The sequence below is a fragment of the Cricetulus griseus genome, chromosome 3 (assembly GCF_003668045.3).
Source record: "Cricetulus griseus strain 17A/GY chromosome 3, alternate assembly CriGri-PICRH-1.0, whole genome shotgun sequence".
NCBI lineage: Eukaryota > Metazoa > Chordata > Mammalia > Rodentia > Cricetidae > Cricetulus > Cricetulus griseus.
The window spans coordinates 100,831,123-100,853,999 of record NC_048596.1 but is presented as its reverse complement, the minus strand read 5'-3'; the positions used below and the strand labels follow the sequence as shown (position 1 = coordinate 100,853,999).

Here is a 22,877-nt window from a genome sequence, read left to right as displayed (position 1 = left end):
TGTGAAATTCAAGATTCCATTGTGTGTGTGTGTGTGTGTGTGTGTGTGTGTGTGTGTGTGTGTGTGTGTGTGTCCCGCCCCCGAGTAATATTCCATTGTGTAAATGTACCACATTTTCTTTATCCATTCTTTAGTTAAGGGGCATCTAGGTTGCTTTCAGGTTCTGACTATTACAAATAATGCTGCTATGAACATAGTTGAACAGATGTGCTTGTTGTATGAATGTGCTTCCTTTGGGTATATGCCTAAGAGTGGAATTGCTGGATCTTGAGGTAGACTGAGTCCCATTTTCCTAAGGAACCGCCATACTGATTTCCAAAGCAGCTGTACAAGTATGCATTCCCACTAGCAATGGAGGAGTGTTCCCCTTTCTCCACATCCCGTCCAGCATAAACTGTTGTTGGTGTTCTTGATTTTAGACATTCTGACAGGTGCAAGATGGTATCTCAGAGTTGTTTTGATTTACATTTCCCTGATGGCTAAGGATTTTGAGCACTTTCTTAAGTGTCTTTCGGCCATTTTAGATTCCTCTATTGAGAATTCTCTATTTAGTTCTGTACGCCACTTTTTAATTGGATTGTTTGGTGTTTTGGTGACTATCTTCTTGAGTTCTTTGTATATTTTGGAAATCAATCCTCTGTCAGATGTGGGGTTGGTGAAGATCTTTTCCCATTCTGTGGGCTGGCGTTTTATCTTGTTGACTGTGTCCTTTGCCTTACAGAAGCTTCTCATTTTCAGGAGGTCCCATTTATTAATTGTCATCATCTCAGTGTCTGAGCTACTGGTGTTATGTTCAATTCATTCAAGGGCTGGTACCTTGTATTTCAATGTGGATCTAACATCACTGCCACGTTCATTCTAACCCAATTAGAGGATGAAATAAACCCAGAAATAGGGGACTGGAGAGATGGCTCAGAGGTTAAGAGCACTAGCAGCTTTTTCCAGAGGTTCTGAGTCCAATTCCCAGCAACCACATGGTGGTTCATGACCATCTGTAATGAGGTTTGGTGCCCTCTTCTGGGGTGTAGGCATATATGCCAGAACACTGTATACATAATACATAAATATTAAAAACAAAAAACCAAAAGCATGACCTTTACTTTCCTGGGCACTGGTGGCACACGTCTTTAATCCCAACACTCGGGAGACAGAAGTAGGTAGATCTCTGTGAGTTCGAGGCCAGCCTGGTCTACCTTAGTGAGTTCCAGGACAGGTTCCAAAACAATACAGAGAAACCCTGTCTTGAAAAAACAAACAAACAAACAAACAAAAAACTCTCAAAACCCAGAAATAACTGCTCTCAGGATCTGTGTTATAAGTGAGAGCCAGGAGTAGTGGCGCACGCCTTTAATCCCAGCATTTGGGAGGCCAAGGCTGGTGGATCTCTGTGAGTTCCAGGGCTATGCAGACAGACCCTGTCTCAAAACAAACACACAAAATAAAGTAAAATAAAATAAGATGGAGATAAGACCTGAAAGTGGTTTTTGTGGGATACTGATCTATGCCCATGAACACACTATTCTGAAATGATTACAAGAAAGACCAGAGCAAAGATTAATAGAATTGTCAAAAATATTGCAATAGTAGGAACTTCATTTTAAGATGCATTGTCCTTGGTGGCAAGCATGAAAGAACCAGAACTTCATCTCATAGAAAGATTTTATGGTCTAGAAGTGGGATATCTTTGTACTACTAAGCGGGTGGAAGTCTGTAAGCTGATACTTGTTTCAAGACTTTTTTTTTAAAACATATATATTATTTATTTTTGTTTCATGTGAATTGAATTGATGTTTTGCCTGCATGTATTTCTGTGTGAGAATGTTGGATTCTTAGGAACCGAATCTACAGACAGTAGTGAGTTGCCATGTGGGTACTAGGACTCTGGAAAAACAGCCAGTGCTTTTATCTGCTGAGCTCTCTCTCCAGCCCCCTTTTAAGAGTTTTGTTAGATCTTTGTGAGACAAGATCTAGGTTTCAAGAAACTTCAAAACTGAAGACCCTGCCTGCTTCTTCTTGGAATTAAAGGTGTGGGCTGCCATGCCTGGCCTGGAAACCTTTTGGAAGCAGGAGAGACAGTAAAGAGAACTATGTTGAACAGTGTTGGGCACGACTATCAATCAGTAAGTGGAGTCACTAAGTGTCAGAACCCTTGGGTAAGGCACACACTGGCCAGTGCTGTGAGATACTGTTGCCTCCTTTTCCTCAGTCTACATGGAGTACCTTCAACCCACTTGAGACAAGTTTCGTTCCAGGAACTCTGACAGGGAGATACGAAGAGATGGTTTAAATTTGTAGAGACTGCTTTTGGAGAGTTCAATTAGCTATACAAATAAGTGAGTTATTATAAACCTACCCACACAGACATAAGCGTAGTAATTTATAAACTACTAGCATAAAATTAAGGGCAGAGGAGAGGAAGCCCAATATTTCAAATTACTCATCTGCAACACCATTACTCCCCACCCCACTGTAAGGATTCAGGCATTATGCTGGCCTGCCCCTGTCATTTGGCAGAATGCACTCAAGCAGTACCCTGGTCAGCACACAGGTGCAAAGGACCCCTTTAAAAGAAATACCCCCACCCACTTACTCTTTTTTCCTGCTGTTCCCTTGGGGCAGACAGAACTTTTCCTGTCTCCCTCTTCTCTTCTGTCCTCTCTGTCTCTGTGTCTCTTTAACTCTTTTCTCTTTCTTCCCCCTCTATCCCTTTCTAATAAAACTCACTTAACCTTTGTCTGCCTGGCATGTTTGTCCCCTGCCTCAGTCACCCTCTCCTGCAATGGAATCCATCAATGTTCTCCACTTGTTATCATAACACCTACCCTTTGACTTTGCTATTTTAGCTCTAAAAGTGTCATCATTTTCTTTTACACAGGTTCCAAGCCTCGTGCTGTACCACCTTCTGAGTATCCTTCTCTAATCTCACAGCCCTTTGTCTTATCCTTCTTCATGGATAGAGTTTTAAAAAACAAAACAAAACAAAAAAAAAACCCCATCTCCTCCATAACTCCACCTGCCTCAGTGATCTCACTTCAGAGCCTCACATCGTTGATGCTCAAAACACAACTGACCTCAGTTGCTAAATAAATGCTGTAGTGTGTGAATCAGCACTGTGTTCCAGACCCGAGGAATCAACTGACCTTTTCATGTGACATCATGGTCTTCATCTGGGCATCACAGCTTAAATGTTCTAGGGTCAAAACCTTCTAGTCTAGCAGAAGGAACACCCAAAAGAATGGTGGTCCAAAGCACAAGAGAAGGAAACATGCCTAGCTCTCCTGACAGGAGAGACAAGCTCTGTGAGTATTGGAAGCCAACCCTGAGTCATTCGGGCTAGATCACACCACTCAGTAAATCATCATGCCACTGCCTTCTGTACCATGCCTCTCAGGTCCTGACTGTGAAGCAGACTGAAACTGCAGGACTTCTTTTGGGGTCTCCTCAGAAGAGTATGTCTCCCCGGGTACAGAAATAGCCTCCTACCCCAGCTTCTCACAGGCACGATCGATCCCCTGGGACAGCATGATATATGCAGGACAGCCACAAGCCGAGCCGAGGTTTGAAGAAAGCCAAACTTGTTAAAGCCAAAGAAATCAAGAACAGGCTAGAATCAGAAGTCAACAACCACAAGCCCTCCAAGATGGTGGGGAACAGCAAGAAAGAGGACCCCGGAAGTCAGTATTGTAGGTAGACCCTGCTAAATGTGAAGGAGCATAAGGCAGAAAACAGACAAAAAGCAGATGAGGACTGTTTCCTGATCAGGCTCTGGCTACCTCAGGCTCATTTGACCCCTCGAAGAGCTGGCTAGCAGTGGGGTGGATTCTGGGATTGGACAAGGGCAGAGACACGTCACCACCAGCTTTCAGCTACAAAGGACCTCCCGTTTCAGAATTTGTTATTTTTTCCCTTACATATAAGCTAGCTTTCCTAATTTCCTTTTAATGAGCAGATGGGAACCTCAAGTTTTAGGCACATCCTTCAAAATATTCACTATAACCTTGGCAGACATTTTTCTCATATTCCGGTTTTCTTTTAGAATGTGTCTAACGGTTTCTTTATCTAAATTTAATTCTTCAGCCATCATTCTCACCGTTAACTGCCTGTTTGGACAAACCACGTCCTTGACCTCCTAGATATTTTCATCCGTCTCATGGGTGACTGGAAGACCACTTTATGCATCATCTCAGACATCTTCCTGCCCTACTTTAAACTTTTTGCGCCAGTCAAAAACTCTAGCCCTGGACACCACTTCATCACTGTAGGCGTCTTTCAAAAGATGGTGGGTGTCACTTGCAGACTTGTTTAACTTTACACAAAACTTGATACTAATCCTTTGTTCTAAATAGCAATCACTGATTTTGGCATTAAGCCATACAGGAACATTATCAGGCCACGACTGTGAAACGACCGAGGTATCAATCTCTAGGGTGCTGCTGGCCTAATCATTTCGCTATTCCTGCTCTTCTGGAAGCCACCAGGGAACTTACTATTTTTCTGAGTTCTCGCCCTTAGCGTCTAGTCGAGGTGTGTGGCAGACAATCTCGCACTAACCGGGCCATTGAATAACTGCGAGGCATAGCTGGGAAAAAATAAATCCTCCACAACCTATGTTTGCGTCCAACCCGTGCGTGGAGTTTGCAAAGCAGTCACCCATGTAAAGTCCGTGGCGACTCATACAATGGACGCATAAACAGTGGCAACCTAAACAAGCAGAGGTGACGCGGCCGTGGTGTAACGATCGAACTCGCCCCAGACCTGCAGAAACACACAGACGACGAACCTACCGGAGATGCCCGGGTTTCTGCTCTGGAGGCCCAGGAGGCAGGGCCGCATGCGCAATTTCTCCTTCGCGTGGGTTGGGTTGTGCGCGTGCGCACTGAGGCAGCCGCTCCGGGCTCCGCCGCCTCCACGCCACACCCGGTCAGACGCGCTCGAGTGCGCATGCCCGTCCGCGGGAAAGGTCGCCGGCGAGGAGGGCGGGGGAGGAGGGCTGAGAGAAGAGAGGGCACCCTCGAGCGCCAGAGTGCATTGTGGGAAGGAGGCGGCAGCGTCCCGGGCGGGCTGGAGGTGCAGCAGCGGTGGCGGCGGCGGTAAATCCTCCCGGCCGCTCACAGCACTGTGGAGCCGCAGCCCCAGCCCGGCCTCGGCCCGCGCGCCCCTCCTGCCCCTCGCGGCTTCGCGAGCCAGCCCCTCCTCCGCGCGCGGCCTTGCGGAGCCGGCCGGCCGGCCCAGCTCCCCTCCCCGGCCCCGCGGGGCGGCCGTGCTGCCCTGACGAGGCGGGGAGGGGAGGGCTGGACCGGCCGGTGGCCGGGCGACCATGCCGAACTTCTGCGCTGCCCCCAACTGCACACGGAAGAGCACGCAGTCCGACCTGGCTTTCTTCAGGTTCCCTCGGGACCCGGCCAGGTGAGCGGGTCGCGGAGGTGGCGGGGACCTCGGCGCACGTGCGCTCTCGGGGACCTGGCTGAGAAGGTGCCACCCGGGGGCGCGAAAGCGGATGAAGTGGGCGCCTAGCGCCTTCTGTCGTCTGACTCGTTTCCTTAGCTGTCAAAGAAAGGTTAGGACTCTAGGGTTGTGTTCCCGGCGGCCCTGCCTTCCCCCGCGTCACCCGTCTCTTCTAGGACAGTGTTTCTGTCTGGAGTCGAGCCGCTTTCTTTGATCTTAAACCAGGTCACAACTGCTGCCTCCTTCGGACTTATCATCGCAATGTTCGAATGCAGACCGTTACTCATTGTCTCCTTGGTTATTGTGGAGAACACAGAGGGTGCGAGTGAGGGCGTGGGAATAGTTATTGAAACTTCACTCTTCTCTTGGGGTTGCTCATACTCTGGGCCGTACTTTTAGAAACATAGGGACTTAATGTGTTAGGCTGCAGGCGTTTCACGGGTCTCTCTCTTGGTTCATTCATTTAAGTCAGTACTTAACCATGTTTGGTGTACTCATGGCAGGTGCTGGGAACTCTGAATGCTGTCACAGACCGCAGAAAGCGCCTAATCCGTGGAGGGAGCAGATCTACCAACAGGCGTTGTCATATAGCATGCTATTTATTAGTTGAACAAATATTTATTGGAAGTCTACAATTGGTAGAAATTGATCTGAGCAGGGGTGGAGGTAGGGGTGGTAACAGATGAACCAGTGAAAGTCCCTCCTTGCTCTCAGAGGTTACTTTAAAGTGGTGAGAAATTGGCAAGTACAATATTTACAGAAGTATGGCAAATAATGAAAAATTACCCTGGAGAAAAATGCAGCAGAGGTTGGAAGGGTTTAAACGTAGCCAGGGAGCAGCTGGAAGAGCACTTGCACTTGCAGAACTGGGTTCTGAACCCACATCAGGTGACTTAACCACCCTTAACTCCATTTCCAGGGAATCTCATGCACAACCTCTTTGGGCTTTTGTGTGTACCAGGCTCAAAATGTAAAGCACTCATGCATAAAAATAGATTTTTTTTTTTAAAGTGAAACCAGGGAGCTGAGCATGGTGGCATGCTCTGTAACCCCAGCTCTGAGGATGCAAGGGGAATTGGCTTGAGTTTTGAAGCCAGCCTGAGTAAAAGTAAGTTGCAGGCCATTTAGGGCTATAGTTGTGAGATCTTGTCTCACCCATTAAAAAACAACAACAAAAAATAAATGGTAAAATTGCTATTTTAAACAGAGGGTTCAAAAGTCTTGCCTCAGGGAATTTGAGCAGAGTTGAGTTGGGGCAGGGGACAGGCATGAAATATCTTAGACAATCTGGAAACAGGAAGGGTGAGGTCAAGGCATGCTTGCTGGTGAGGTGTATATAGAAGTCACACATTATTTAGTAAATTGTTGTCCATGGAAAACACTGGCATTTACTCCAAGTGAAGTGGGAGAACTTAGAGCTGAGAGAGGTGGGTTGTTTTTTTTTTTTTTTTTTTTTGGTTTTTCGAGACAGGGTTTCTCTGTGTAGCTTTGGAGCCTTTTCTAGCACTCGCTCTGGAGACCAGGCTGGCCTTGAACTCACAGAGATTCACCTGCCTCTGCCTGGGACTAAAGGTGTGTGCCACCAACGCCCAGCTAGAGTTCTTAATAGGATTACTGGCTGCTGGTTAATAGCAGGGGAGTAAAAGTGAAAGCAGGAAAACCAGTGAAAGACTATTGTAGTAATCCAGATCTGTAGAAGAGGAGGAGGTATGTTGGTGCATTTTAGATAAGGTTTGGGTGTGGATTATAGGAGAAAACAGAGTCAAGGGTAACTCTGGAGATGATGTATGTGAGTAGGTACATGTGTGTCTGTGCTTGTGGAGGCCAGAGGACAGATATCAGGTGTCCTGCTCTAGTACTCCCCTTATTTCTTTGAGACAGGGTCTCTGACTGCACCTATAGCCAGGCTAGTGGTCTGCAAGCCCCAGCAGTCCTCCTGTCTCTATTCTCCATAGAGTTTCAGGCGTGGCTTTTTATGTGGATGCAGTGGTCTGAACTCAGATCCCCATGCTTGTACAGTAAATGATTTCACCCACTGAGCTATCTCTCCTAGACTCCTGAGATTTTTAACATAAAAGTTAACTAACACAAGAAAGAGTGGGAAAGCACTCGGGAGGCAGAGGCAGGGGCAGGCGGATCTCTGTGAGTTTGAGGCCACCTGGTCTCCAGAGCGAGTGCCAGGACAGGATCCAAAGCTACACAGAGAAACCCTGTCTCGAAAAATAAAAACAAAACAAAAAAGAGTGGGAAATACAGTTTGTAGGGTGTATATTAAAAGTTTGATTTATAATGTGACATCCTATAACAGGCTTGTGATAGGCTTGGTGTTTTCAATCTGGTAAGTGGTGGCACACCACTTAGGTGTGCAAGCTGGGCGTTAATGCAAGCCGGGCGTTGGTGGCGTACACCTTAATCCCAGCACTTATGAGGCAGAGGCAGATGAATCTGTGAGTTCGAGGCCAGCCTGGCCTACAAAGTGAGTTCCAGGACAGCCAGGGCTGTTACACAGAGAAACCCTGTCTCAAAAAACAACCAAAAAAAAAGAAAAGTATCTTCAGCCAGGGGATGGAGTTCAGTGCTAAAGTCCTAGGTTCTATCCCCCATACTTGGGGGAATAATAGATATCTTTATACTACAGGAATGAATTTCAAATGGCTGCCTTCTCCTTCTCTTTCTCTATATTGTCAATACTTTTTGTTTGTTGTTCGTTTTTTGTATTGTTGCTTTTTACTTTTTGTTTGTTTGTTGTTTGTTTGTTTTCCAGACAGGGTTTCTCTGTATTGCTTTGAAGGTTGTCCTGGAACTTGCTCTGTAGACCAGGCTGGCTTCGAGCTCACAGAGATCCACCTGCCTCTGTCTCCCAAGTGCTGGGATTAAGGTGTACGCCACCAACGCCCGGCTTGCATTTTACTTTTTCAAGACAGGATTTCTCTGTAAGGCCCTGACTGCCCTGGAACTTGCTTTGTAGACCCAAGACTAGCCTCAAACTTAGAGATCTGCCTGTCTCTGCCTCATGAATGCTGGGATCAAAGTCTTGTGCCACCATGATTGGCATAGATTTTTGTTTAAAGTCTTTTTATAAATATGTCCATATAGTTTTAACTAACCTTGGACATGTTGTCTATGGCCTTTTAAAAGAGATCTTTGCCTACTCCAAATATATTTATTTTATTTGTTTATTCGAGACAAGGTCTCATGCTAGCATAGAATTCTCTATATAACCCAGGCAGGCCTTAAACTATTTGTAATCCTGCTTCAGTTTCCTGAGTGCTGGTTATGACCCGATATGCCCACCTTGTTTTATCTTTAATATTTATATTTACAGTCACTTGGAACTCATTTATATTTATGTTGTGAAATTACTGGTCAAGATTTAGTTTCATATGGATATCCTACACAGCATAGGATATGCTTACAGAAAAAATAACCATCTTCATTCACTGCTTGTTCTAAGCTACTATGGGTTGTTTTGTTTTTTTTTTTCAAAAATTTTATTATGTATACAACATTCTGCTTCCATGTATATCTGCACACCAGAAGAGGGCACCAGATCTCATAACGGATGGTTGTGAGCCACCATGTGGTTGCTGAGAATTGAACTCAGGACCTCTGGAAGAGCAGTCAGTGCTCTTAACCTCTGAGCCATCTCTCCAGCCCTACTTTGGGTTTTTTTTAAAAAGGTATTTTGGTTTTGTTTTGGATTGAATTGAATCAGTAAATCAATATGAGAGGATGGTTTGTTTAGAATTAAACATTTCATGAACTTGTATGCCTCCATTTGTCATTAAGAGAGACCCTGTTCATCTTCCATAATATTTATCCTAGATGTTTGACATGGAAATGAATAGGGTTAATTAGTTGGACTTTTCTGTCTCATACTCTGTTCTTGAAATGCTATTGGTATCAAAAACTGTTTTACCTTAAATCAGAGATAGTGTGTATAGCGACCCTCTGTGGAGGGTCTCCAGAAATTAATTAAAAATGTAAATGAGTAGTCTAGCAAACTTTTATAGTAAGATTTTTGTACCTAATATTTGCATTTTGAAACAGAATGTTTATGATCATAATTTACAACTGTGTAAAATATTAAAATATGGATATATTAGGCATGGGTACTGAGTAGTATATTTCCTAGCTAAATGAAATGATATACAATTTAGTTATATGGTTTTAGTTTAAATATGAAAATCATAACAGCCACTGTGGTTTCACTTACTTAAGAGTGGAAATAAGTGTTAGGGTGTATTTCAGAGTTAAAGTAGTAAGACCTAAGAGGAGCCTGTTGTGGTGGTACAGGTCTTCAATCCCAGCACTCCTACAGGCAGATGCAGTTGGATCTCTGAGAGTTCAAGGCTAACTTAGTCTATATATCCAGTTGCAGGCCAACTAGAGATACATAATGAGACTCTTGTCTCAAAAAACAAACAAAAAAAAAAGACTTACTATGATATATATGTGTGTATATTAATATATACTTGTAGCATAATAATATTAAATCCTTCTTATAATACAGTATAATATACAAATAGAACATGAATTACTTAAGCATTTTAATCCTTAATTTCTTCATTTGTACTCACCTTTGGAAAGAATTGGAGCAGTACGTACCCCTTAATAAGTGTTTAGTAAACATTTATTTTTCTGAAATTTTAAGCACTAAACATGTGTTTACTTTGGTTAGCATCTTCAATACTTTCTATGTAATAGACTGTGAAGATGCCATATCTTTGTTCTTGGAACTTGCTTTTGCATTAGTACATATACCATATGTGTTCTATATGGTATTTGTAATAAGACAGAGAAATACTTCTTCATCCTTTCATAAGGTACGGTAGTTGTTTGTAGAACATGTGCTTGCTACGTCTTTGCAGTGCTGGGGTGTTTGATTTGTTCAGGTGAAGGAAGTATTGTGCTGTTGGCCCTGTGGGTTGAGTTCTGTGTTGGCATTCTATTCTATCAGTGTTGCTACTGCTGCTTGAGTCCTTACTGATTTGTAGATGTCTTGACTGAGCAAGTTACATCCTAACTTTGTAGTTGATGGGTTTATTCTAAATGATTTCAAAAGTTTCTTGCAACTTTGATTTTTATATTAATATACTTCTAATTGTGTTCTACATGAGTATATCAGGAGTCCATTCTATTTTGGGTTTTGTTTGTTTGTTTGTCTGTTTGTTTGTTTTGAGACAGGGTTTCTCTGTATTGCTTTGGAGGGTGTCCTGGAACTACTCTGTAGACCAGGCTGGCCTCGAACTCACAGAGATTCGCCTGCCTCTGCCTCCCAAGTGCTGGAATTAAAGGTGTGCACCACCAACACCCTGCCTTAAAACTAAATCAATTTTTTTGTTTGATTTTTTTTTTTTTTTTTGAGGCCTCAACTATGTGGACTTCTCGACTTGAAATGGATTAAGATCTGCTTTCCTCTTCTTCCCAGGTGCTGGGATTAAAGATGTGTATACCATACCTGGCTCATATTAGTACAAGTTTTCCTATGTAGCTTAGGCTGGTCTCAACCTCCCAAGTACTGAGATTATAGGTGTGTGCCACTGTGCCTACCTCAGATGCTAAAATTTAAACTTTTAGTTTATATTTCATAATTATTTTGGTTTTATTTATAGATGCCAGAAGTGGGTTGAAAATTGTAGGAGAGCAGACTTAGAAGATAAAACACCTGATCAACTAAATAAGCATTATCGATTATGTGCCAAACACTTTGAGACCTCTATGATCTGTAGAACTGTAAGTAATAGCCGGCTTGGCTTCTTTTACTCCCTTACTATGTATGGTTTGCAATGTAAATTTTTATTGGAATGTCTACCTATGCCTTACCATTTAAGTTGAAGATAGGTTTGGAGTTAGTAGTATTACCTATTCTCAAAAACTTGACTTTTTAAAACCCTGTATTCTTGATGCCCTATTCCCCCTCATTAGAGGTAACAACTTTAAAACTTATAGAAAATGTAAGTGTAGAATACTATGACTGTTGATTTCAAGCAACTTTTCTAGAATTTTTTTTGTTTGTTGGTTTTTTTTTTTTTTTTTATGTGGTTTTAGGGATAGAACCTGGAGCTTTCTGTGTGCTAGGCAAGTGCCCTACCACTGAGTTAGCCCTCTCTAGAGCATTCTTGTGAGTGACAGTCTCACCTGTATGGTGCTCTTTGTGTTCATGATTTGAATGTCCTCTTAAGAACCAACACTCACTTTGTTCCCACTATTTAATTTTTAAGGGGTATCCAGAACAAGAATCTGTACCATGCAGATATGTAAAAATGTTCTCACACCCAGACCTTTCCCTTCTGGGCCCCTTTTCTAAAGAGATGAGACCAAAATCTTAAGATTTCTAATGTTCTAGGATTCTGTTTCAGCAGTAATTCATAAAAGCCAGAAACAGGCAGATTTGATGGACGTGTATGAACCACTGTAGAAACTAATAAGGAAGAGTTTGGTAAATCCACAGTGTTCTTCGGTATAACTAACATTTTGTATTAGGTTTGGGATAGACATAAACTTGACTTGAAGGTACACTATATATTATTATGCAGCAATTTATTTTGATATTTTTTTCAGATACATTTTGCAGAGGCATCAGAAAACTAAAGAATGATTGGGTTATTTTATTTCTCAATATTAATTGAAGCAGATACTTGTGAAGTCATTGGGAGGTGAGCCAATTCCGGTTCAACAATTTAATCACAAATATTTGAGGGATTTTTTTTTTTTTAACCTTGCTTTGTTACAAGCGTTTTACTGATCAGCCAAAAGGTTTCATATGTTTTAAAGGCAAACTGCTTTTGTTTTCTTGACATTCAGTTAAAATATCATGAATTATTTTAAAATATACAAACCATGCATTTTTACTTTTTTATTTTAGTATAATAAATATCATCTTTTAACTGTAATTCCAGCCTGATTAATTTGAGAAATTTAAAATATAGCTCACTAATATAGCTGACTTTATTCACAGTATAGAATAGAAAGATTAGATAGTTTTGCTTTTTTAATTCCCAAATGATTCATTCATCTTGAGTAAATTATCCCAAACGTGAGAAATGTTCTTTCTGTATGTGTAGAACAAGCGGCTTGAAAGCTGGCTTACACGATAATTGTATTGAAATATGTAAGCCTATTGGCTTCATTAGTTTGGCATTTAAGATCTTGTTAACATACATGAGTAGTTCTGCCAAAGCCAAACTTTTATTATCTTTGATGCTAGAGTAAGATCAGTGTAGTTTCTTTAAATTAGAAAGATTAAACCGTGATATGGATTTAGAATTGTTCACATGCGTTAGATACAATCTTTTGACATGTATATTTATAAATGAATATAAAATATCTCATTTTTCATTCATATTCTAATTTTTTGATCTTTACTTTGCTAGATTTGAATTTTTAAAATTCTCTAAAATGTTGACTGTGTTTAATTTTGAGACTTGGGCTCGGTGAGAAAGATGAAAAACTCAGGGTATCATAGGTCTTTGCTTTCCTCTGTAGCTTTGTCCATACCAGTCCCAATCCAAACTTTCTGGTAGACTCAGTTCTTAGTCCAGCATTAGAAGCCAAGTATTAACTAATTACATTTCAGCTTGGCATGGTAGCTCATACCTATAATTCCAGCAGTTAAGAGGCAGAGGTAGATGGGATCATGAGTTGAAGCCCACTTGAATAATATAGTGAGACCATGTCTCAACATACTAAAAAATTTAAATATAGTAAATAATAATAACAAATCAGACTTTCTTTTGTTTTCTGTGACATGTGGGATTGAATTAGAAAACACTGACTCTTACTAGTAATTCTCCCTGAGTGCATTCAGCACCTTTTTGGATGGAATCCAAGGCGTGCGTTCCACTTAGATATATTTTCCTGTCCTAGCTTCCCAACCTCCCTTACCAAGGTGAAACATTTAGAGAAGTCAGCTTTGAAATAATCACTACTACCAAGAAAGTTCTCAAATGAAGTGTGTTTTGTGTGTTTCTCTGTAACTGGAGGGAAAAATAAAAGTCACTGTCTCTTTGGACTAGCTAGTGGGAATAATACATATTTATCAGTTACTCTCCTTAATTAATTTCTTGTCTCAGCTTTCTCTTGGCTCACTATGGAAGACTGTCACTGTGTATATTTGGGTCTAAGCAGGGCAGAGAAAGGTGCTTCTTCATCACTGAAGAAGAAAGTTTAGAAATGCCTAATTGAGCATTAATAGAATTGTGATTATGTATTTTGTTATTCTTAGTATGTGAATGATTTCGTTTTAGAAGATGTTGATCTACTTGACACCTGACTCCTATTTAGAACAAGAAACTGGAGTCTAAAAAGTCATTGGTCAAGTTAATGTTTTTTTACTGTGCCTTGATATGTCCGAGTACTAACAACAGTGGAGTGAATGGCAGGTAAGGAGGGCGCATCATGATAGAACACAAAAGGGCATAGTTTGGGAGACCTGTGATTCCTATAGATTTGGTAGCTAATGGAAGGACAGAACAGATAAGATCTCTGGAAGGGCCCGGATTTTGCAAGTCTGTACTTTAGAGACAGGTAAAGTAGTTCTAGAGAAGTCATTGATGTAGCATTTTATTTCCTTTTTTTTTTTTTTTTTTTTTTGAAGAACCTTCTGAATTGATGTATTTTCTTTTTCAGAGTCCTTATCGAACAGTTCTTCGAGATAATGCAATACCAACAATATTTGATCTCACCAGTCATTTGAACAATCCACATAGCAGACACAGAAAACGAATAAAAGAATTGGTATGTCTCTGACTCTTTAGCTTTCCTTTCTCTCCACAATCCTATTAAATAAAGTATGGAAGCATTTGTTAACAGGTCTCCCAGGTAGTATGCTAGGAAGTGGGTACTGTGCTTAGTAAGATGCTTAGTCTGTCTTACTACTATTTAAATAGGGAAAGCTTCTCCAGATATAGCTAGTTGATAGTTGTTGACTTGGGACAAAGTGTGCTGTTAATTACAGGCCACTAGTTCATTGCTTTCCTGGGACTGGTAGCAAATGAAATTGGTGAGTTTCCAGAATTCAGCACAAAGGGATAAAGAAAAGGAAAGTGTTAGAATTTGAGATCTAGATTGTTTTAGAGATGAGAACTTCACTATTGTTGACAGAGTCTAGAAATTGTTTAAAATGTCATATAATTTATTTATATGCTTTTACAATCTTTTGCTGCCTTTCAGATCTGATAACTGAAACCTACCTATCTTTTGTTGACCTCAGGTGAACACCATTATTTACACATTACCACTATCAAGGCCTTTTTTGTTCGATTTTATTTAGCTGTGTAATTATTTATTAGGCACACATGCCATGGCAGCATGCATATGGACACCAAAGGACAAATTTTAGGAATTGGTGTCTCCTACCTAGGGAGCCAGGGATAGGCTTGTAAGGCACACACCATTGCCTGCTAAGTTGTCTTACTGGCTCAGCTCCCCTTATCTAGTTTTGAAGACAAGTTCCTGTTATGTTAGCTCTTCAGAGATTGTTTTGTTTTGTTTCAAGAAAAATTTGCATGTTGTAGACATTGGTCCTAAAAGCTAGGTGGGACTCAGTGAAGCCTCCCAGCTTGGAATGAGTGGGAGTTTTGTTTGCCTGCCCAGTTTCTTAGTTTTCTCTTCTTGTGGTTTAATTGTGTTTCTAAGTTTGTGATCTTTATCTAGAATTTTTTAATGTTTCACTTTCTCTGTTCCTAAACTACTTCAGTAGTGTTTTCAGAGTCAGTAGTTAGTTTATCAGCAACCACTTTTTTTTTTTTTTTTAACTTTTTTTAGCTTCCTGAATGTTTTGGCTTACATGGGTATCCAAAGCCAGTTTAGATGCTTTCCCTGCTTAGCTGGCAGGATTTTATAATCTCCCCTAGTTCTTTAAGATTATTGTTTTTGTTTTGAAACCCTCTTCATGTAGTTTATTTCAAATGTTAGGTGGTACACGGAGAGCACCTATAGTCCATGGGATGTTGTATTTGTATCTTCATTGTCCCTGAAGTCTAGTGCTTCCTCTGGTAATTCATTGTTCTCCATGGAAGCTTTTTGAAGTTTTTATTGTGGACACTTAAATTTTACTGAATAGGGACAGGATTATAGCCCGGTGGTACAGTACTTGCCTGGCATTTTCAGGGCACTAGGTTCAGTCCCAAGCACTGCCAAAACAATTTAAAAAAAAAATGGCTGGGTGGTAGTGGCACACATCTTTAATCCCACCACTCAGGAGGCAGAGACAGGCAGATCTCTGATTTCAGTGCCAGCCTGGTCTACAGAACAAGTGCCAGGACAGGCTTCAAAGCTACACAGGGAAACTGTGTCTCAAAAAACAAATAAATAAGTAAAATTAAAAAGTCGTATTTTCATTCCCTTTATTATCTGGTCTGATGGCCATTTTACATTTCAGGACTTAATCTTTCATGCTTATTTTGCTTTCTCATTTTTTCCCTTCTGCTTCTCTGGGATTTATTGTAGATGAATGCTGACACTCACACTCAGTCCTTTGCATCAGCTGCTGCATACCTATATACTCTGCCTTTTATGGCAGGCACACTTCTACACATGCCGTCCTTTAACTACTGCCCTCTGGATTGGGTGGGGGATGGGCACTGTTCAACCTAACCAGCCTGCTAATGGTTTTTAGTAGTAGTAGTGTCCAGAGCTGCCCATCAGGTGCCCTGCTGTCTCTGGCTGTCATTGGCACCGTTGTTTTCCTGCCATGACTGTGATAAAAAAAACACTTGAGAGTATTGATAGGAGAATAAAAGTCAAATCTGCAAAGTTCTTTCTCAGTCTACCTATGATTTGGTTTTGCGTAGATAGAGTATACTCTTCCTATTTCTTTCTCTTCTGAGCTGACACTGTCACTTTCTGCTTCCTAGGGACTTCATTGTCTTTCATTAAGTTCTGTGATTCAGCAGCCTCCTTGTTTTGTGACATCTTTAGGGTTAGATTGTGTTCTTTTGAATTAGATGCTAAGTGTTGTGGTGTACCTTTATGCCTTATCACTCAGTACACAGTTAGGATACTTCAGGGAGAAAGCAGGTTAAGTGTGCTTTCTCTTCTAGTACTTATAAGCTTGGAATCATGAGCATATTACATAGTATTGGTTTCCTATCATCTGTTTGAAGAATGTCTTCTACATGAAGAATTGATGCTCTTTGAGACTTAAGGATGTAGCTTAGCTGATTAGAATGCTGTATAACATGCATGAAGTCCTGGTAGAATGCTTGTGTAACATGCATGAAGTCCTGGGATTGGTTCCTAGCACCACATAAAAAGTTCAAGGTCATCATCCTCAGCTACTTAGTTCAAGACCATCCTGGAATATAGGAGACTGTTTCTTTAAACAACAATAGTAACAAAACCCCTTAAACTCCTAAATGAGATTTTTTTTTCTTTTCTTTCTTTTTTTTTTTTTTTTTTTGACTTAAACTGGGCTTTTTTTAAGTCTAACATGATTTACTAGTGATGATTGTGTTAAATTTTTTTCTTCTTTTTTAGAGTGAAGATGAAATCAGGACACTGAAACAGAAAAAAAGTAAGTGATAATGTTAATGAATCAGCTTCTGAAGGCCTTTTTAAAAGGCCTTGACCTGGTAAGAACAAGTAAATATGTTTTATATCCAAAACCTCCCTTGAGTGTGAATGTAAAAGTGTGGTTGACTTTGTGCTGCATTCTGGAGTTATTGGACACTACAGTCTTAGTTCTTCCTGTGTCTGCAAAGGATTGTTGTATTATACTCATTGCCATGTACAGAGAGCCCAGACGAACTCCTCCCCTCGTGCTCTCGGGTGGCAGGCCACAGAGTGTCCCAGTAGGGAAGGAATCTCCAGTAAAGCAGCCAGTCCAATTCTACCCATGCACCTTGTGAAACATAATTATTTCTTGGCTGTAAAGGCAGTTGGTACTTCGGGTGTAGTGATTGCAGAGTCTTTGTAGGTGCTGATGCGTAAGCTGTCCCATCAAAGGATGAGGCTAGAAGTTGTTTCTGTTCTTCCCAGTTGACACCATTTCTCCTCCTTTATCTTCTCTTGCTACTATAGACATAACTTTGATCAATGCCCTTTTATCATCCTAGTGCTTTAATTTTCACAGTAGCTACATAATAAGTAATATTATCTTTCTTCTTTATAGATGAGGAAACAGATGCAGCAAAGAAAGACGAGTATTCTATGTAAACATAAAGTAGAACAAAATGAGCTACTAGATTGAAGTAACCACACTCATTTAGATGTTAGAGTTTCTTGACAGCCTATGATGCTTAACCAATGAACCCAGAGGAGAGAGCACAGAGTTCAGAACTTGCAGCATTGTGAGCTGCTAGCAGTTGGAACCACTGAGGAGTTTGTAATTAGGTGATAACATGGCCAGGCTTCCATGGAGCACTTTGGACTAAGAAAGACAACCATGTAGGCAGAAGGACCAGAACTGGAAGAACTTGTATGTAGGTAATTCACATATAAAATTATGTTCAAACGGAGAGAGACTGGGTTTTCACTTTATATTTTTTACTTTGTGCTTTATTAAGCATCTTTTTTAAAATAGTAGAATTAATACTTGTTGACAAAAAATGAAAGAATAAAGGAGGCAGAGAGAAGGGAGGGGCAGCAAGAAAGACAGACATCCAGGATAACATCTTTCTTTCTGGGTGGTGCATATAATAGAGGAGGAACTGTATACACTGAGGAGGGTTTAGGGAGGAGTCTTCCCTGGCCTCACTGAGCCCTGCTGAGCTCTGAGAGTCTGGATGCCTAGAAGCACAACTTACACCGTCCTAGTCACACTAGACTTTGTATCAGGCAGCCTGCTTGTCTCTGCCGCCTTAGTGCTTTGACTAGAATCTGAATATACCACCTACCTGATGTGCCTTCCTTGCCCTTGTCCCCAGTACTCATGTAATTATCAAATACAACAATTCAGTTGTTTTCTGTCCCTCCCAGTGATGCTATACAATTTTTGGTGGCTTTCTCATAGACTTAGACTTTAAGAACTGGGTTTTAAATGATTCTTCAGATTTTAATTCTTTTCCTGGGACCATACTGACCAGTATGACTATAGTCAGAATACTTTCCCCATCCAGATTTCAAAAGACTAGCTGAGCTTGCTAATACTATAATATTAACCCCACCCCTATTATATGAATCTATATTATGTTGGTTTTTATAGAGCTATCTTCCATATAGAAGCATGGCTTGACAGGTAGAGGCAACATCTATGTGGATCTTGGATTTTGTTTCATTTCTATCTTTGTAATTTTATCTGTGGCCTTGGGCAAGTTATTTCCTGCCCTTATTTGTCAAGTGGGATTGATAGCATCTGCCTGAAGAAAGTAATGTGATACATGTAAAATGTGAAAATACTGGGCCGGCCGTTGGTGGCGCACGCCTTTAATCCCAGCACTTGGGAGGCAGAAGAAGGCGGATCTCTGTGAGTTCGAGGCCAGCCTGGTCTCTAGAGCGAGTGCCAGGATAGGCTCCAAAGCTACACAGAGAAACCCTGTCTCGAAAAAAAACAAAAACAAAAAACAAAAAAAAAATGTGAAAATACCTGTGCAAATACTTTTTCTTTTCACCTTCCTTTTTCTAATGGTATGTACTGTGATTCGTGTTAATAGTTTGTGAAATACCTTGTAATTTTATTAAAAATCGTTCCTACTTCATAACAGCATGTATGTTTATTCAAATCTGTCCACAGCATTTGTCTCTCCTTTTACTAACTTATTTTAATTTGTGTCCTATTCTGTCAATGTTTTATTAATGGTGAATGAATGAGTTTGTAGGTTTTAAGTATTTAACCAATCAAAAGTGTAACCTGTTTTGTCTTTTGTGGTTCCTCATGAATCTTTTGTAAAACTAACCCTTTGTTTTCCAGTTGAAGAAACTTGTGAACAAGAACAGGAAACTAACAGCAGTGCTCAGAACCCCAGTACAGAAGCGGGGAGCCAGCAGGATGGGAATGTGTTACCTTTAACCCTTGAAGAGAAGGAGAACAAAGAGTACCTCAAGTCATTATTTGAGATTCTGATCCTCATGGGAAAGCAGAACATACCCTTGGATGGACATGAGGCCGACGAGATCCCAGAAGGCCTCTTTGCTCCGGATAACTTTCAGGCGCTACTGGAGTGTCGAATCAATTCTGGAGAAGAGGTCCTGAGGAAGCGCTTTGAGACCACAGCGGTGAACACCTTATTCTGCTCTAAAGCTCAGCAGAGACAGATGCTGGAGATCTGTGAGAGCTGCATTCGGGAGGAGACGCTCAGGGAAGTGAGAGACTCGCACTTCTTTTCCATCATCACAGACGACGTGGTGGACATAGCAGGAGAAGAGCACCTGCCCGTGCTGGTGAGGTTTGTCGATGAAGCTCATAACTTGAGAGAGGAGTTTGTGGGCTTCCTGCCATATGAAGCTGATGCAGAGATTTTGGCTGTGAAATTTCACACTACAATAACTGAGAAATGGGGATTGAATATGGAGTATTGTCGTGGTCAGGCTTACATTGTGTCCAGTGGCTTTTCTTCCAAAATGAAAGTTGTTGCTTCAAGACTTTTAGAAAAATACCCCCAGGCTGTCTACACACTCTGCTCTTCCTGTGCCTTAAATGCGTGGTTGGCGAAGTCTGTCCCTGTGATAGGGGTATCCGTGGCTTTAGGAACAATTGAGGAAGTCTGTTCTTTTTTCCACCGATCACCACAGCTGCTTTTAGAACTTGACAATGTAATTTCTGTTCTTTTTCAGAACAGTGAAGAGCGGGGTAAGGAACTGAAGGAAATCTGCCATTCCCAGTGGACAGGCAGGCATGACGCCTTTGAAGTCTTAGTGGATCTCTTACAAGCACTTGTGTTATGTTTAGATGGTATAAATAGCGACACAAATATTAGGTGGAATAACTGTATAGCTGGACGAGCATTTGTACTCTGTAGTGCAGTGACAGATTTTGATTTCATTGTTACCATTGTTGTTCTTAAAAATGTGTTATCTTTTACAAGGGCCTTTGGGAAGAATCTTCAGGGGCAAACTTCTGATGTCTTCTTTGCAGCCAGTAGCTTGACTGCAGTACTGCACTCACTTAACGAAGTGATGGAAAATATTGAAGTTTATCATGAGTTTTGGTTTGAGGAAGCCACAAATTTAGCAACCAAACTTGACATTCAAATGAAACTCCCAGGGAAATTCCGGAGGGCACAGCAAGGTAACCTGGAATCTCAGCTAACCTCTGAGAGTTACTATAAAGACGCCCTCAGTGTTCCTACAGTGGAGCATATTATTCAGGAACTTAAAGATATATTTTCTGAACAGCACCTCAAAGCTCTGAAATGCCTATCTCTGGTACCCTCAGTGATGGGGCAGCTTAAATTCAACACATCAGAAGAGCACCATGCTGACATGTACAGAAGTGACCTGCCCAATCCTGACACACTCTCAGCTGAGCTTCACTGTTGGAGAATCAAGTGGAAACACAGAGGGAAAGATATTGAGCTCCCATCCACCATTTATGAAGCCCTCCATCTTCCTGACATCAAGTTTTTCCCCAATGTATATGCCTTGCTGAAGGTCCTGTGTATTCTTCCTGTGATGAAAGTTGAGAATGAGCGCTATGAAAATGGACGAAAACGTCTCAAGGCATATTTGCGGAACACTTTGACAGACCAGAGGTCAAGTAATTTGGCTTTGCTTAACATAAATTTTGATATAAAACATGATCTGGATTTAATGGTGGACACATACATCAAACTCTATACAAATAAACCAGAGCTTCCTACAAATAACTCAGAAACCATTGAAAATACCTAAAAGATTTTAAAAATGGCTGTTGTCTTCTGTTGGCTGTTTGGAAGAAAAGCTGTAAGGTGTGGTAGGCCAGTTAATCACTGCATACCTTGCCGATAGACCTCCAGTTGAATGCATCTTTGCCTGTTGGTATCCACGTATTTAAATGGCCCCCGTTTGAACTCTCATGCTTTCAGTACCTTTCTGTTCTTCCAGAAGTTGGCATTGGGAGTGCCAAAATGCCTCCCTGCTAGAGGCACTCTAGAATTGTTTTAGTTAAAGTCATTTTAGATATAACATTATCATTGTGGAACCAGTTGTCAGCTGTTGGGTTATCAGGTCTTTGAAAAATGAATTTTGTGAGAGATACATTTTATAATGTGTTATGATAAAATACACCATTGACTTTTGACTTGTAGGAGTTATAGGTGTTTAAAATTTGTGGTAGCAGCACTTGGAAGGCAGAGGCATGAGGATCACAGGTTTTAGGCCAGCCTGGGCTACATAGTGAGACCCTGTCTCAAAAAGACAAGGGCTGGGGTATAGCTTAGTGGAGCACTTGCCTAGCATGTGCAAGCTCATGCCTCAGTACTGCAAAAGCAATACAACAACAAAATCTTGATGGACGAACAGTCACAGGAGTTACAAGAGAAGGTTATGAGCTCAGCAAGCAGGTTTCAGCATAGTTCTGTCAGGATGGAAGGACCTCAAAGGACAAGTGAATGGCAGAGCCAGGAACTGTTGCTCCCCGTTTGGTTGTCTATGTTCCTTGTTGAACCCACATTTTCGTAGGCTTCTTCACAGATAGATTCACTTGTGCTTCACAGTGAAGACAGAAGCAAAGGCCATCCATACAGGCAACTGACTTGTCTGTGTTCTTCTGTCTTTTTACATGATTATGTCTACTGCCTTGTCTTGATTTATAAGCAAAACCTACAAAAATAAATGTTTTGTGGTTTATCTAAAAAAATAATACAGAAAATATTACTGTTATTTTTGGTGAATAAAATCAATTTTGTACAGTTTATTTCAATCTAAATAAAATGTGAATTTTGTTTAAATTTCAATTGAGGTATTTTTGGTGGGTCAGAACACATTCTTGTATATTTTCTTAAAATAATTATTTAATACTCACCCTCATGCTTTATAATTCAAGATGAAGTTTTTCTTTTTTTGGTATGTAGTTTAAGGTGTAGGAAAATAATTAAAAGTGGGAAAATATTATATTGTTTAACTGATTTGTTAAATATATACTATGGCCCCTGCTATAGGTTTTGGGGGCTTGTGTTATTGCTTGTTGCTGATTAGAATGTCGACGGGTGAATTGCATAACTGCTGTTGGGTTGTTTTGTGTTGAAGGGAATTAATGTTATTTGAGCCTCAGACAACAGAATTGGACAAATTTGCTGCATGTGTCAAATCAGGACACATTGCCAATGCAGGTTATAAAGGATGAAATGACTTTGTTAGCACTCTGCATGATGTTTCTGTCCTTAACAGAGTGAACTGACCAATTCAGGGTGACAGTAAAGGAGATCAGCCCTGGCTTGTCTTTGTATTGAGTTCTTGGAACACTACAAGTGTTGTGACTGGCAAACTATCCAACCAAGGTCTGTTTCCTCCACCATAAGGTGGTGCTGTGGGGATTAGGTAATTTGTTGTTAATGCCCTGTTGCTGCCCAGAT

The 22,877-nt window shown here is 40.9% G+C and overlaps 2 protein-coding genes across 2 annotated transcripts; one reads left to right on the top strand and one right to left on the bottom strand.

Annotated features, from left to right (window-relative positions):
* Nucleotides 1–2,650: 2,650 nt before the first annotated feature.
* Gvqw3 (GVQW motif containing 3) lies at nucleotides 2,651–5,319 on the bottom strand. Its single transcript, XM_035441632.1, is given in 3 exon segments — nucleotides 2,651–3,964; nucleotides 3,967–4,438; nucleotides 4,756–5,319. Coding segments are annotated over 3 exon segments (1,242 nt in total). The 3' UTR covers nucleotides 2,651–3,758.
* Nucleotides 5,039–22,416, top strand: Thap12 (THAP domain containing 12). Its single transcript, XM_027407736.2, has 5 exons — nucleotides 5,039–5,406; nucleotides 11,061–11,181; nucleotides 14,077–14,184; nucleotides 16,927–16,963; nucleotides 19,298–22,416. Exons 1-5 carry the CDS (start codon nucleotides 5,318–5,320, stop codon nucleotides 21,214–21,216), a joined length of 2,274 nt encoding a protein of 757 aa, XP_027263537.1. The 5' UTR covers nucleotides 5,039–5,317; the 3' UTR covers nucleotides 21,217–22,416.
* The last annotated feature ends 461 nt before the right edge of the window (nucleotides 22,417–22,877 follow it).

Bases quoted from the DNA above. Each gene is read 5' to 3' on its own strand.
- Thap12 (XM_027407736.2), top strand. From the start codon at position 5,318: ATGCCGAACTTCTGCGCTGCCCCCAACTGCACACGGAAGAGCACGCAG. The intron at 5,407-11,060 runs GTGAGCGGGTCG...TTTTATTTATAG, and splicing joins TTCCCTCGGGACCCGGCCAG to ATGCCAGAAGTGGGTTGAAA. The intron at 11,182-14,076 runs GTAAGTAATAGC...TTTCTTTTTCAG, and splicing joins CCTCTATGATCTGTAGAACT to AGTCCTTATCGAACAGTTCT.